The 15457-nt window shown below is 41.6% G+C and overlaps 1 protein-coding gene across 2 annotated transcripts in view; it reads left to right on the plus strand.

Moving 5' to 3' along the window:
• Positions 1-5484, plus strand: part of LOC134212502 (inositol-trisphosphate 3-kinase homolog) — an 85903-nt gene extending 80419 nt beyond the window's left edge. For both annotated transcript variants that reach the window (XM_062690439.1, XM_062690440.1), the window contains exon 4: positions 3787-5484. In XM_062690439.1, coding sequence (XP_062546423.1) covers positions 3787-4618 — 832 coding nt within the window. In that variant the 3' untranslated portion in view covers positions 4619-5484. The remainder of the gene's footprint in view (positions 1-3786) is intronic.
• The last annotated feature ends 9973 nt before the right edge of the window (positions 5485-15457 follow it).

The raw sequence follows: 15457 nt of genomic DNA on the forward strand, positions 1-15457 counted from the left end.
ATTATTTTTTGATTTTTTGTCCGTTACGTGTTCACCAGAAGCAAAAGAAGCTGGCTTTCGAGTAGTTTAATAATGAGCTAGCTGAATGTTTGTCCATGAACTTGAATAGGTTATAAATCCTTCCGGTGAAGGCGGTCGAATGATAATGAATCCATCTTGTTTGATGAAAAAAGGGCCAGAGTACACGTGATGGCTTAAGGATATTGAACGGGAAATGTTAAAATTAACAACAAGAACAATCACGAACAGCAAATTTGAAAAACTTTAGGCTCTTGGAAAACTAGCCATTTGAGTTTTTTTTAGGAACTAGCCATAAGAAGCACCAATTGATCATACTTTGAAACGATATATGGGATCTGCATGAAAACTAGTATTTCCATCAGATCGTTTGGTCACAAATAAAAAGCGGCAAACAATGAAAATTCGCCAGAAAGGTGGCCACTTGAAGTATTCCAATAAATCGAAAAGATATGACGTTTAGTGTTTCATTTTGTTTTGATTGTTTAAGAAGCAACGATGGCCTTGAAATGGAAGCTACGGTGCGCCTCGACGCGCCTTTATGAAAGCAACGATGTGCCACCACGCGTTGCTGTATTAAAATAGTTCGACCGCCATCCGTTGTAGCGCTTTAGTCATGTTCGCCTGTTTTTTGCAAGAGTGGACTATATTGTTAATATATAATATTTGCTACGAGCAACGGAAACCCTCGTGGCCTGATGAGATTGAGTACCCAATGCTAAAGCATCTGCCCCTTTGAAGTAAAACACTATTCTTAAACCTCATTGGGATCTTACGTGGATGATAGGAAAACGAATCTAGTGACTCCAATCCCTGAAAACCAGGTTCCCGATCAAGATCCCACTAGCTTCAATATCGTGTTTGTCAAAGTGATTGACAGGCTTGTCAACTAGCTCGGAACCAGGCTACGGAACTAGCTTGTATTTTACCTGCTCACTGCCCACTTTCACTAAACCAGAGGAGGGGCTGGAAAATACATTTGCCCTTCGACCCGGGAATTCCGTAGGAAGACGTCCCTCGTGCTCGCTGACGGGGCTGCACCACATCGGATATTGGGCATTAGAGAGCGAGGACGAACCAACCGGACCTCCCTAGATCCTCACCTCCTTGACAATCGGTATTACGTACTCGTCGCATGTGAACTGACGATAATTGACGGGGGTCGTCGGACATCAGCACGGGGCTCACCATCCTTACACACTCGCCTCACCAGTGATTGCTGATTAGTCTTGGGTCGAACATTCGCTGTTGTTGAACGACTCGGTAGCGGCTCCCGGGATTCCTCCACACAGCTCTGACATCCAAGATAGATAGTCCTCCGGTAACTGTTTTTCAGCGCAGGGACCAGCGGGCTCGGTGGACAAGTATAACACTTCCGTAGGTCGGGCTCCACGTGGTTAGTTTCCGACTACTTCCTTCCTGAACGTTTCCTGGGCCTGATCAATCGCTCACAGCGTGTTCTCAGCATGAGACTGCGGCGATTTTCATCGAACTGTGCTGGAATGACTGTGGGATTGTCTCCGATTCACTGAAGGAGTAAATTTGCCCTTCTGTTTTGGCCTGCTTTTTTCCACTCATCACTCTTTTTGGAACTATAAGTGTAGTGAACTCTCCATGAAATTCCCGAAATTCTTTTAGGTTTGACTCTGCATACGCCCTCTTCCATCAAACCCAATCCAGATTCATCGCCGCAGGCAACTTTTTCTTGTAACTCCTCCAACAACGTCGGATTCGCAAAATGGCTTCGCAGGTTTGTAGCCTCGAGGTGGTCACATAGCTGCTGGAACGTCATCCCGAGGTTAGGGGCCGTACACTTATTACGTAAGCAGTTTTTCTGTTTTCAACTCCCCCTCCCCCCATGTAAGATTTTTCCCATCCAAATCATTTTTTATTTATATGTTGCGTAAGAAAATGGCAGACCCCCCTCCCCTCATAGATGCTTACGTAATTAGTGTACGACCAGTTAGTGTTTCGAGTCATTCTGACGATGAACTTTACCCATCAGTAACTCCAGCCGCCCATAAAACCGCCGCAATATTTCGATGATGGAAGGTATACTATTCGGGAACATCAATTTTATAATCTCCTGTAGGCTGGTCATATTTTTCACATTTGAAAAACCATTCTTCACCAAACCAAATTCTTCAAAAATCCGAAAATTGTTCCTGGGGAAAACAAGTTTTATTTTAAAAAATTACCATGCTGATTCTCGCCGCCGTAACGATGAAAACACCGCCCCGCCGCCGCGCCGGTCAAGATTACGACAAACTCCGCATCCGACGATTTTTTTTACCGGCGCACACCTCTGTGAAAAATAAGATGACTTGAATTTGAAATGCAGGACGAGGTTCCAGTAAAGACGTAAACCCACGCTAGAAAAAAAAGTCATTATTCGGTGCATAAATTCGCAACCCCCCGGTCCAATTGCCACCATCGATGGCGATAGCAAGGTGACGTCAAACCAAACCAGCTGTGGTTCGCGTCACCAAACAAATTAACATTCACACACAAAATTTGCGAGCCAGATCACGAGCCTGAAAGTGGCGAAATCTGTAGTTCGTTGGCAGAAAATGACGTCGTGCCCTGGAAATGCAGCGTGATCTGGACTTGCGAAACTAATGATTTCAGTTGGCATTTTCAAATGCGATTACGACACATGTGTTTGCCTAAAAACAATGTCGTTAGTTCAGAGGTTCTCAAAAACGGTGTACTGCTGGAAACCTGGATGGTAATTTACTCAATAACAAAGAAGCAGACCAACAAACAAATGACGGTCGACGTTCTTGTCGAGGAAAAAATATTTGTTTTACTAATTCTGAGACAGACACGGCCTTGTAACCTATTTGATTTCATCGTTTTTGTGTGTTCTTCGTTTTGTTTCATCGACATGCTTTTCAAGACGGTTGATGAACTTGAGTCTGTGAAGCACTCGAAGGTTTTGCGTCACCATGGAATTCGAAATATGTAACTGTGAACATTTGAAACAACGGAGCAGAAGTACTCGAAGTCTGTCAAGTCGAAGTCTTCCACGCATTTGCAAAGTCATAATTATACAAATATGTATATTGTATATGAATATTTCTTCTCCGTAAAAAAAAAATTACTTTGGATCTGCGCTTTGGATATTTTGAAACAAGAATGAGCAAGAATTATAACAAAAATGTCCATCAAATTTCCATTTTCACCTTCTGGTGTCTTGTTGATAGTTGGATGGCAACTATCTGTTTCATATTTGATACTTTTCCCTTTAATTTTTTAGAGCATCAAAAATTCAAAGTAACTCCCTTAGTCAAAAGATCGTATCACAAACTAAAACAAGCACTTTCTCAGAAGCTCTTAATTATTATCTAAAGAATGCATTAACAATGAGTCCCAAATTTACTTAATACAGAACTCGATCAATTGTATCAAAAACAATACAACAAATTTATGAGGTTGCAATGTGTGTATCTTTTGAGATGCAAATAAAGTAGTAGAATTAATTGAAATCAAAACTATCCATATTTTTTTTATTTGGCAATGCTGCTGCTGCAAATTTGTTCAAAACAAATGATGAAAGAATACTCCCTTGAATTGGCAATGACGCATATCGCATACCATATGGGGCACCATAGCGCCAAACAGGTGTTCCATGAGTCATGATGTTTACCCACCAAATCGCATATGATTAACACGTTTTTACACTCTTTTCATCATCACAACCACCGCCAATCGCAAACATGGAGTGAAAATCACAGTTCCCCTCTTTCTTCTTCTCCCCCTTTACAGTATTGCCCCCGTGGCCAATGGCATCGTTCGCAAGCGCACTTCCGGTCCCAATGACGCCGAGGTTTCCGCCTATCGGCTGCTGTCCGTTGACTCACACGCCTGCAAGGTGGTGCCCAAGTTCCTCGGGCTGCACCGGCTCGAGGGCGAACACTTCATCGAACTGCAGGATCTCCTACACGGTTTTCACGATCCCAACGTGATGGACATCAAGGTCGGCTTCCGCACGTTTTCGGAAAACGAAGTCTCCAACACGACACTTCGCGAGGATCTCTACCGAAAAATGATCGCCATCGACCCGACGGCACCGACGGCCGAAGAACACCAGCAGAAAGCCATCACCAAGCTGCGGTACATGTTGTTCCGGGAGAACATGTCCTCGTCCCACGAGAAAGGCTTCCGGATAGAGGCCCTCAAAATGCGTGGCTCCTCGCCGGTCACCGACATGAAGACAGTCAAAACCGGTCAAGAAATTCAGAAAACCATATCGAGTTTCGTGAACGGACGCAAAAGCGTCGTCAAGGATATGACCAAAAGACTGAAACAAATGCGAACGCTGATCGAAAAGTCGGAATTTTTCCAGCGGCACCAGGTGGTCGGCAGCAGCATTTTCATCGTGTACGACGACCACAAAGTAGGCGTGTGGTTGATAGATTTTGCCAAAGCTTTACCGCTGCCCGTGGGTGTAAAGGTCGATCATCGTAGACGCTGGACCTTGGGAAACTGCGAGGAAGGTTTGCTGTTTGGGGTTGACGAGTTGATACGAACCCTGGAAGACGTACACCGAAGTTTGCAGCAGTCGTCGAATGATTCCAGAAAGTACGGTCGACGATAGATCCTCGAGATAGGTCGTTACTTCGTAGATCGGAGAGCTAGTCATGCTATTTGGGGAGAACATTCAAGAGAAAAGTAAACTAAGACTGATTTTTATTGGTTCTCGTCACCAATAAAAACACTTTTTTTAGATGCTAATGCCAGTTAGTTATATTTATAAGCATAATATAGGTCATAATATAATCAAACGAAAACGAGTCAGCGTTCAAAACGACCGTCGAGGTTTAATACTTATTCAAAGACTTGCGTGGGAAAAACATGTTCTACTTAAAGAAAAAAGACATTACTTAAATAAAACGCCATTTTCTCCAGACACTTTTCCACATTGGAAAAGACAAAACATCAATTTGCCTGCAAACTTGTCATTGTAAATTATACTATCGAGTAGTTTAAGCTTTAAACGCCCAAAGTCATGTCATTGTCGAAACTCCTCATTTTATATTATTCAGACTACTCACAAAGACTACAGCTTCACTAAGTTGAAAAAAAATGTAGATGGTCCAAGTTGAATGGATCATTATTTTAGATGAAACTGTACTGTTCTTATTTTGTTTTCATTTTATTTTTTTGTCAAATAGATATCTGACAAATACGTCATCCCTGGGGAATGGCAAATAGAGTAACGACAGATATTCTCGGCAAACTGAATAAAAAAGGTAAAATTGTCGTTCATATAGGAGTTTGCGCAAAAGGCTGCCAGGAATATCTATCGATTCGCTATGCATATATTGGGAGGAACCATAGGACCAAAATAACATTAGTTAAACTAGTTCAACTATTTAGATAGACGAAACCAATATTATTTATAAGGACTCAGCAACATAAAAATGTTGTGATGAATAAATATTAAATAAAATATTAAATAAATACCATTGTTTATATTTATTTCTACCCTTCTCGTATGCGAAGGTATGCTGTTTTGATTCAATCGCCGAATATGTCCATAAAACAATTTCTACAATGTAAGGGTTGGTATGTAATAAATTGGTATGTAATAAATTCTCTTCGTATTGCTCTGCGTAAGTGCTATACACTTTGATGGCGTTCCACTAAACGTTAAGCTAAGCCTTTTGATAGCTTTCCAAAAATCCTGTAATGAAAAGATTAGTATTTTTCCCTTTCTGATAGTAGCGTAATTTTTTATTACAACAACTTTGAAGTATACTCAATGTCTTCTGATGCAAGCTAAAGGGTGCTCCAAAAAATACATTACAAATATACGGAATCTGATCCTTGAAAAAAACAAATCAACAGGCAACTCTGAATTCTGTTTGCGCAAAATTGCTGCTACTGTATGATCTTTCCAAACAAGTCTAAACGGCTTTTGAAATCCAGAAATATGTTATTTATTATATTTTATTCACTCACGCAATCACTCTTGTACGGTTGATTTTTTTCGATTTTTACTTCAAACAACGTGGACATTGTTGTTTCAATTTACAAAAAAAGGCCGGTACAAATATTGAATTTATTTTATGTCACCCCCCCCCCTTCAACTTTCCAAAAATATTGAGGGGGCGAAATAAATAATTTTTTTTTGCGATTTTAGTTTTTTTTATTTTGAACATGTTTTTATCTTGGTACGAAATATGTCATTTATAGATTATACATTTGTCATCAAGAGTATTTCAAATAAAAATAACAGCATATACATCTATCGGTATAAATTTTCTATATCCTATCCAGGTCACGCATATTAAAGGGACTCTTGCTTACCAATTCCGTCTAAGCTCCCTTGCAATATGTGGCCTACCCATTTCCACCAATGTTCTCTAACATCTACATATTTTTATTGGTATTTGATGGTTGTTTTGTTGCTCGGCACACGCCATCCAGCTGAATGGTCGTCCGAATTGTAAATTTTAAACATCATCTGCGTTATCTTTGCCTATGTACTCAACACGTTTCAAGATCGAGTGGTACACTCGAACTTTGGTGCGTAAATCAATCCGGTATGGTTTCCAAGTTGCGTTGCGTTGCGTTAGTAACGGAGTATTTCGTAGATTGCATACTGAAAGCTGTCATATTATTAACTTTAACGCTCTTAATCTGAATGCTTATGGAGAGCTGTTGGGGAAGAAACAGCTGTCCAATCAGAAGGCAGAGTAGGAAAAGCATGAAAACTTCCATTGCCGGCCACGCCCATCTTCTCCGTTACGAGGAAGGGTAGGATAATAATGATATGACACCTGCTTAAAGAGGGACCAGCGACTCACCGACGCCCTCATAGGTGTTAAGGAGTTGGTTGGAGAAGGAGAAGGGAATGGTCGTTTGGAATTCACCATAAGCGAGTGACACGACCGATTTTTGATTTAATGTGTTAGGTGAATGTATGTAATGTGAGTGTCATTGTTTATACGGCATTTTCATATGTACTGTCGTCGTAACGATATGACGGTGTCGTTGGGAGTGGCAAAGCTAAGAGGGTTAATGCCACTCCTTGGTAATCCAGCATCCAGGGATGGGACATAGGTATTTCCTCCGTCATTTGCCATCAGCCAATAATATGCGTTGGGCTATGAGTGGTTGCCTGCTGAGCTAATTATAAGGGTTAGTGTATAGTGTATATAACATCATTCAACCTTGACCTCCTCACAAATAAGTATCTGTTAGTAAAATATCCCTCCATTCATCAGGGAATTGTCTCGTCTATTGTTAAATCAATTTTGCCCAACTGTCTTATCTGCTCAAATCCCTCATCTTCGTGTTCTCAATTCTCCTAGTAAACTTCCTCAAAAACAAGTATTTTCATTCCTAAATATATTCAAATATGTTATCAAATTCGCTTCACCCCATATGTAAAATCAAATGAATTAGAGATGAGAAATAAAAACATCACTAAAAATTGCTTACCAAACAAGAGTGTCCGGCTTCCATCACAGCGCTGGGGTCGTTTCATATGGACGTCCGAGGTTTGAAGGGGAAGAGAGTCCAAGACTATGCGACAGTACATGTAGCAGGTATACAGAAAAGCTAAGAAAAATGGGGGGGGGGTTTGTGTGAAGGGGGATTGAAAAATCCCAATAAGTAGTGAACGTCATATTTGAATCACCTCTTTTTGTTTCATCAGATAAATCTCGGCAAATACACATTTCTAGGGATGTTAACCACCCTCAGGATCGTCATGACCACCCATTTCGGTTGTGCTCGTTGTATTGTAATTATATACTCGCATTATTACAATGATTTTATAATTTCAGTTTTATTTGGTTCAAGATAATAATTGATAATAATGTTATGCGTCTAGGTCGGATTCGTCAGTTGATTCAAGCTTCAGATATATTTCGTCGATTTTCTTATGTAGCTTCTCTTTATCCTTGGATATCTCTTCCCATTCCGCATATGAAAGATCACCATATCGTTTCATGTTCGCGATTATGGTGTCCCACCAGGTGAACGCGGGGCGACACGGCCGTAAACGACGAGCAAACAGATTAGATGCCGCGCGTAGTGGATTATTCAATGGACGGCGCATAACATGACCCCAAAAACGTAACTGATGCACCCGAACTTTTTTCGTGATTCTGCGTTTTCTAAGGAGAATATCTACCGACCGTCGTAGATTTAATCCATCCTCATGATAGCAAAGTGATGCCATTTCTCGCACTATCTGACGTTCGTAGTTGCGTAGCGAGGTCCTGCTATATTTTGTTAGATTAGCTATTTGAGCTCCGTATAACATGGCTGGAGCCAACACGGTCTCATATATTACGCGGCCAAATTCCCAGCTGGGATTTCGTTTTCGCAGAAAGTCCATTACTGCCTTTGACACCCGAACAGTGTTTCTACATCGAGCTCTTACAGTTAAAGGACGATCCAATTGTGAGGTTATTTGGATGCCAAGATATTTAAGGGAGCGTTGAACCTGGTATTTTTTACCTAAAATCTCGACTTCACTAGGTGCTTCTCCCGAAGGATTTCGCACCACCACCTGACACTTTAAATCGTTTATGTGCAGGCCCACAATGGAGAGATGCTTCTTTAAACTTGATAAGATTATCTCTAAATCATCGATCGACTCCACCACGATTATAATATCGTCTGCGTAGACTCTAATGATGGACAGTGTTATCTGATGATCCTGATTCAGTTGTTCAGATTCAGATGTTCCTGAACCTCTTCTTCAACCCTGGATAGAACTGCGTCCATCATAACATTGAATATAAAAGGACTCAATGGGCATCCTTGCTTTATTCCTATTCTCCTTGGCTTTGGATGAGACGTATCGCCTTGCCACAATACTTGTTCTATGTCTCCGCTTAGACAAGTAACGACACGGTTGATCACACAATCTGGGACGCCTTTGTCTGAAGAAAATTTGAATTGAGATTTATGTTAAGGTAATATTCAGTACGTACCTCTCAAAATATCAGGCAAGCTTATTAGATTGACACGATCGAAAGCCTTTTCAACGTCAATAGACATAACGCCTATAGGAGTTCCCTCATTCCACTTCTCTTGCAGTATTCTTTGAACTACGAAGAGATGATCCGCTGTTGACCTATCTGGTAGGAATGCCGCTTGATGGCTTCCGAACTCACCCACGTAGCTTTGTAATTGCTCGAGTATCCACATAGCGTATATTTTATACCCAGTACTCGACAGGCATATCCGACGGTATTGTGATGGTGTAGTTGGATTACGGCACTTCGGAATCGGTACTACGATATTCTGTTTCCAGTCCGACGGATGCTCATTCGTAGACCAAACAGTATCCATTACCCGCTGTAGTTGCCTCAAAACAGTTTCATCAGCATACTTGAGCAGCTCCGTTGAAAGTTGATCCTGGCCCGGAGATTTCCCGTTATGCATCTTATTTAGGATACGCTGGATGTCGGATAACGACGGCCCGTTAGGTAGGTCCCGATCGTCCACTCCAGAGATAAGTCTAGGCAGGCCATCTTCAGTATCTTCTGTCGTGTGTTGCCAATCATCTATAGAGATTTTTGATTTTTTCTTCCCTTTCTGCTGAACTTGACGATGTTTTTTTAGATATTTGTGAGTTCGGTTTATCCGCACTCCAACCGGGAATTTTTGTAGATCCTTGAAGAAATTCATACACTCTTCCTCCTCGATACTCTTTAGAGTTTTTGCGTATTCTCGCGAAACCTCTTCAAGCTTTCTCATGTTTTCCTCGGAGGGTTTCCATGCCATCCAAAAGCGGTATTTGCACAAACGAGCTAATAATTTCCGACACTGTTTGTGTGTCGGCAGACGTCCTTTCCGACGAAGAGTTTCTTGCGCAACCCTTCTGGTTTTGCTCGTAATTTCCTCCCATTGCTTGTCAACCGGTTCCTGAGAATCCACCGTTTGCCCTTCTAGGCTCAGTAGTTCTTGGATATATCCTGCGCAGTCAACCGAGATGAAGCACTAAATTTCTTTGAACTGATTCGTTTTTTCGATTTTTGTTTAGTGGACCGTCGATTTGGGGTTATAGAATCCGGTATGGTTTCCAAGTATTTCGATAACTCGCAAAGTTATCCCCGGCTTGTGGTTCCATGTCGATCCCAATTCCCAGTTCGCTATCTGCTGATATCAGAACACGCCCAAATTGATAAAAAATGGTGACAAATCAATTGGACAGTACCTAAGTGTCCGAAATTTAAAGTGGACAGGCTTTATAATATCGTTTCGTGATCATTAGCCAATACTTCAAATTGTATGCCTCGGATGGGTGGTTTTTGAATAACACTGGTCAGTGGCGTAGCCACGGAGGTGGTTTTGGACATACCCCCCCCCCCCCCCAGGAGACAAAATTTTAAGAAGAAGTGGCTACGCCACTGACACTGGCTGATACTTGAAGACGCTGTTCGAAGTTCTCAAACCAACACTTTAGCTGTCCAAGTCAAAGCGCAATTGAGGCAATAACCTCCGGTTGCTACAGTCATCCTTTCTTCATCGGTCAGTCCACCCATGCCCGCCTGTCCTGTCTCCAGTAGCGCCCGACTCCCACTTACAGGAATACATACCGTTGACGGACTCTACTGTTCCTCTTTGATTCTTCACTTTCCTCACCGTTTGCTTCTCTACGCTCCAAAATCATCCGTCGGGTTACATCAGATTCTGTAATCCATTCTTTTCGCTGAGTGAGCAGCTCACCCAAGTTTTTCTAGCCGAATTCGATAAAAGCATTCTTCACTGCCCACTTATCTTCTACGCTGCCACCTTCCAGAACATCCACTACCCGAGTTCTAAGATCTTCAACGAACGATTTCTTCACAGCTGGATCTTCTGGACGGTCTATTTAGATTCGACGCCCGAGCCTCTCCTGATACCGCTGAATCCGAGCAATGCGTTTTCGCCAATTAGAAGATGATAGTCAAAAGCGATGTCAGCGCTGCATTTATTACGGACTCAAGAAGGCATCGTCTCCGTTTTCAGCTGATCCATTTCGAGAGGAGCTAAATACTAGTCCTGCCAACTAAAAGCGGGTCTGGAAGTAAGTCAAATGCTGCTGCCTGCAAACATGAGAAGCGGGAGCAGGAGGAAACTTGCAACAACCGGCGATATTCATTCCCATTTTGATATTTCACGACGCCTGAAGGGAGCAAGGACAAATTCGTGGATGATAGATAAAGACGCGACATGTCAGTCACTCATCGATCCAGCTGATCAGCTGAAACGTTAGCTCGACAACTTACGTCAACTAGTCGACGAAATCATGGACTTCTCTAGCAGTCTACCTCCATAGAGCAATCGAACGAGATGATGATACTGCTCTACTACCGCTCTACGCTCTCTACCAAGTAGAGTAAACTTAAAGACCAGGTCGTATGCTCCCACTCAACAAACTCCAACTCCACAGCACAGTAGCAAACAGTGGAGAAGGTCGAAACCAAAGCCAGCCAACGTCGGACGGCGGACCAAGATCAACATAGAACATAGAGATCCAATCTGTCCAGGCAATGCACCAAACCTCGAATACTCAACTCTAACATGAAATCTGTGATGTTATATATCAGTGAGACTTGGTGCGTATTGGCAGAGATCACATAGATTTGCAAGTATTCATCACCCGAAGTCTATGTTTTACAGCTCGGAATGGCTCACAACTGGATCCCGAATACTGAGCCCCATCGACGATACAATATCAACTCCACAGTGTGAATGGGCGTAGGCCGGCCACAGACAACGTAAGAGCAGAGGCGAAATCTGCAAGCAAGTGCTGGAAGCCGGCAGAACAGACCCTGCATCGCCTGGCGGCAAAACCCTTACAGAGAAATAAACAAAGTTGATGAGAATGAGATCTGTGCTCAAGTCAAGGATGGAAATCCTTAACATTTGCCCCATGTACCCTAAAAGGTGTTCAGAACACAGTAGTGGGTGTGTGAATGCCACATGTACATGAGTGCTGAGGAGGAAACCAATCCTACTGCTGTATAGCCTTTGAATTGTGTAAGTTTGATTAGCTAAGTAATAGAGATTTATTTTCGTGAATGCCGATCTACGATGGATCAAAAGTTTACTCTAAGACAAATCCTTGATAAATTTCGGGAGTACAACTTGCAGACACATCAACTGTTTATTGATTTCAAGGCGGCGTACGATTCAGTGAAACGGAATGAATTATGGCAAATTATGCTTGAACATGGTTTTCCGGCTGATTCGCATGCATTTGGACGGATTGAAATCAACTGTAAGGGTTGCGGATGAAATATCGACGTCATTTGTTACCTTAGATGGATTAAAGCAGGGTGATGCGCTGTCGAATCTACTGTTCAATATAGCCCTCGAGGGAGCGATTAGGAGAGTTGGTGTGCAAAGAAGCGTTACCATTATCACAAGATCGTATAAGCTCCTGGGATTTGCGGACTATATCGACATTATCGGGATCGATCGCCGTGCCGTGGAAGCGGCTTTTGTGCCTTTTAATAGGGAGACAGCGAGGATTGGACTCACGATCAATACCAGCAAAACGAAGTACATGGTTGCTGGCAATCAACGTGGAGATGGTGAAAAATTTAAAGTGGTAGAAGAATTTATGTATCTTGGAACATTAGTGACGTGCGATAATGATGTTACCCGCGAGGTGAAAAGGCATATTGCAACTGACAACGGACTTCGTAACCAGCTTAAGTCTCGTAGTCTGCAAACGAAGATCGAAGATCTTTCGGAGTATTTGAGTGTAAGATGCTGCGGAGAATACTCGGCGGTAAACAGGAGAACGGTATCTGGCGGCGTCGCATGAATCACCAGTTGTACCAGGTGTATAAAGGGCTGGATATTGTTAAGCTTATACAACACGGCAGACTACGATGACTGGACACGTTGTTCGTATGCCGGAAGAACGTCAAGCGAAGATATTATTTAGTAAAAAAAAACCGAAAGAGTCCGCAGGCTTCGTGGAAGGCCGCGTAGACGATGGCTTTTTGCAGTTGAAGAGGACCTGAGGGCACTCGATGTTCAGGGCGACTGGAAGCGATTGGCCCAGGGTACTGGAGAAGGGTACTCCATTCGGCGTAGGTTCATCGAAGAGCTGTAGCTCATTAAGTATGAAGTATCAAGTAAGTAAGAGATTTATTTTAGAACTTGTTTGGAAGAATGTTATGTACATTCAAAGTTAATTGCCTATATGCCGGGTATTAAGCCACCCGGAGTGGAAATTAATTACTATGTCTGAAACTCGATTATGCATATGTACAACATGTGATAGATTTCGTTCGAAAAAGGTATTGGGGGGTAACCGCCCCTTTGGTGGACTTTGATCCCACGACCCCAGTACGCTAGACAGGTGCTTTTCCCTACTAAGCTACGAAGGACCTCCGTCGTCCTCCGCAGCTTAGCGGTTTTATTTTTCATAACTCATAACTCTAAAAAACCAAGGTTGTTTTCAGTGTATATTACCTTGGAGTAAGATAAACCAAAATCTGCAACCAGTTACTGATAAGACATCTCAGATCGTGTAAGGATTAGAAAGCGCCCAGGTAGCAATCGCCGTGCGTGAGCCGAAATGACCTTTTTACGACTATATAGAAACCCCCGCAGCTGGTCCACGCAAATTTCTTGCATGAGTAAGTTCAACGTCCATTGCATCCTCTCTGCTGGTTTATCCAAGGCCGTATCTATGCCGCTAACAAGTAGCATGGCATTTCAATAATTTTAGGAACGTGAGCTTGATATGACGAGCTGATATGACGTGCTTCACCGATGAAGCAACTGCTTCAAACTTCACCTATCTACTCCGCATAGTCCGGGAAGTCTGCAGTTCCGAACCTTCATAAAACATTCATGTTCAGACAACAAATCTCTGATTTCAAAAGTACACCTCACCATTGCCCCAGTACAACCAATTTGAGATTCATCCTTAACTTAAACAAAAGCTTTTATAAAAATGATGGTGTTATGGATTCAACAGCAAAAACTTTCCCGAAAAGAAAAACTAAAATTTCTACGGAAATAAATTCCAGTATTTTTTTAATTATATAAATCTTGTGCTAAGTTCATTACTGAATATATTACAAATATTCATATTCTTTGCTTTCTCTTAACATTCTTTGCTATCATTTTCCATTTCCAATTTAATTCCAAATTTTTCATGCAATTATTCCCATTTAGGATTTTTTTTCTATTCCCCCACTCGTGTTTTCCAAGAGCTGTCGGACATAAAATAAATTTAATATTTGTATCGGCCTAACTAGTTGTTTCAACGCTATTTTGCTGCTATACTCAATTGAACTATATAATGAACTGCTTGAATTGCTATAATGTTGTTATAATCCTGCACCGCATGATTGAAACAATAGTCCTTTCCAATGAACAGCTTGAAGTCGCAATTCGCTCGTCCCCATTTGTTGACCAAAATGAACGAGCAGGATGGGAGAAACTTCGAGCGACTTCAACATGATCATTATAGACAGCACTACACTGATAATAATATTAGTTCTTTGGACAACCATTTCATATTATGTAAAAACTGCATAAACTATAGACTGCGGGAAATTCTTCAGATTTTTTTTAATTCTTAAGAAAATTCTTCAAATTTGTGGCCGGAGCGAAAGGCGATGATAGCAGCAACTTCCAGGACTGAGATTTTTAAGATTTATCAACCCTTTCCTCGGCAGTATCCCAGACGTGCACGCCACCACAGAGATATGACAAGAAGAGACCGAGTCATTACTTGCATCTTTCTGCTCATCGAGGTTTTAGTTCCTACATTGAAAACAAATAGTAGTTTGTGCAACAAGTTGCAAAAAGATGATTTTTTCAGCACGAGTTGTACGTTTATCCAACGAGGCTTGCCGAGTTGGATAAATACAACGAGTGCTGAAAAAATCGAGTTTTGCAATGAGTTGCACACGCTATTTTTTACAATGACGAAAAATGGACTTGAATTTGATAAATTTGTACCAAAATTGTTCAGTCTAATTTACTCCACATGATCATTCTTGCCAATAAATTATGTTGCTGCAGAAAACAATCAGATTCCATGTTACCGTGCCACATTGCATAGTCCGATAAATCGTGAAGCGATAGATGTACTTGCCTATGGACAGTTTTGATGTCATGCTCATCAATTTCATGTATTACGCGACGCAAAGAATACACTATTTGAACACTTACCCAAGCTCATTCAGCAAAATGTAGTCATGTAACTACTGTTCTGATGTTGGTTTTTCATTAAAGCACCCAAATGAGTGTTATAATGAATATTATGCAACCCATTTGAGTTGCATAATGTTCATTAAAGCACCCATTTCGTTGGTATGGAAAAGTAGGCCGTTTTATCACTCAAAGACGAACTGTAAACCAGATATTATGATCAGGAATTGCAAAAATTACTCCAATAACCGCACGGATCTTTCTCTATCATTTAAACACATATATCAAATAAATTGGTGCT

The sequence above is a fragment of the Armigeres subalbatus genome, chromosome 2 (genome assembly GCF_024139115.2).
Source record: "Armigeres subalbatus isolate Guangzhou_Male chromosome 2, GZ_Asu_2, whole genome shotgun sequence".
Taxonomy (NCBI): Eukaryota; Metazoa; Arthropoda; class Insecta; order Diptera; family Culicidae; genus Armigeres; species Armigeres subalbatus.